The sequence below is a fragment of the Papilio xuthus genome, unplaced genomic scaffold, assembly GCF_000836235.2.
Source record: "Papilio xuthus unplaced genomic scaffold, Pxut_1.1 DF826938.1, whole genome shotgun sequence".
In the NCBI taxonomy this organism is placed as follows: domain Eukaryota; kingdom Metazoa; phylum Arthropoda; class Insecta; order Lepidoptera; family Papilionidae; genus Papilio; species Papilio xuthus.
The window spans coordinates 29905-31000 of record NW_013531711.1 but is presented as its reverse complement, the minus strand read 5'-3'; the positions used below and the strand labels follow the sequence as shown (position 1 = coordinate 31000).

Here is a 1096-nt window from a genome sequence, read left to right as displayed (position 1 = left end):
AACACTCGCCGGCACCGGCCACGGCGCGCTCTGCCACCGCGCCCGACCCCGCGCCCCCGCCCGGCGACAGCCGCTCCGCCAGCCGCGGCACCGACCGCCGCAGCTCCGCCACCACCTCCTCGTACAGCGTGCGCTCGCACCGCGGCAGCGCCCCGCACAGCGCGCCGTGCAGCCAGCCCGCCGCGCGCCCGCCCGCCCACAGCGGAGCCAGCTCGCGCCGCAGCCGTCGCGCCGCCGCCCGCGCCTGCTCACGCCGCACTAGCGCCCCGCAACCCCGCGCCGCCGTCCCCGCGTGCGCCAGCCGAGTCAGTCGGAGCTCACGCAACACGTCTATCGCGGCCTGTGCGAGCCGCGCGTGTGCCGCACTCGGCGCCTGAGCGGTCACGCGCTCCTCCCACACATCCTCCTCGTCGGCGTCGTCGTCTTCCTCGGCGTCGCTCTCGTGGTCGAGGTGCGGGGCGAGCGACAGGTCGGGCGGCGCGCATCCGGACACGTGCTCGACGTCGAGCGGCGCGGGGGGCGAGGGCGGCGGGGCGGCCGACAGCAGCTCCCGCATCTCCGCCCCCGCCCCCGCGCCCGCGCCGCCCGTCTCGCGCACGCGCGCGTACGAGTGCTCGCTGCACACGCCGGACCGGCTCTCCTGTGCGATCATAGAGGTGGTAAACGAACCGCAATTAAATGGAAAACTGTCAAATGTGTTTTATATTTGTCCTGCGTCAAAACCGTCTTTAACACAGAGAGGCGTTTCCCTCGCAAACGATCACTTACCGGATCTCCGGCCACGAAGTGCGCGTACGCCACGAGCCGGTCGTGCAGCGCGCGCGCCGCTTCGCCCTGCAGATGAACAAATAAAATAGTTAATAATTCCACATCCCTAATGACCTATACAACTTTATTGTTTAGAAGTATATAGCGGTGTTAAAGCCCTGCTATGTTTTCATTTTCAGTTTCAGTAAAACATCTGCACAACAACTCTGTCCCGGTGCGATCTAATGAATCAATTACACTGGTTGCAGTAATCTATACATATTAATAAAATTGGAGTGTCTGTGTGTAATATTGAAATAACTGTTTTTTTTTTTAATTTTACCCCATG

General features: G+C 63.2%; 1 protein-coding gene across 1 annotated transcript in view; it reads right to left on the bottom strand.

Annotated features, from left to right (window-relative positions):
- The window catches only part of LOC106121563 (uncharacterized), a 5244-nt gene that overhangs the window by 2915 nt on the left and 1233 nt on the right, over nucleotides 1–1096 (bottom strand). The window contains exons 2-3 of the mRNA XM_013317274.1: nucleotides 769–834; nucleotides 20–640 (exon numbers count right to left, since the gene is read on the bottom strand). Coding sequence (XP_013172728.1) covers nucleotides 20–640; nucleotides 769–834 — 687 coding nt within the window. The remainder of the gene's footprint in view (nucleotides 1–19; nucleotides 641–768; nucleotides 835–1096) is intronic.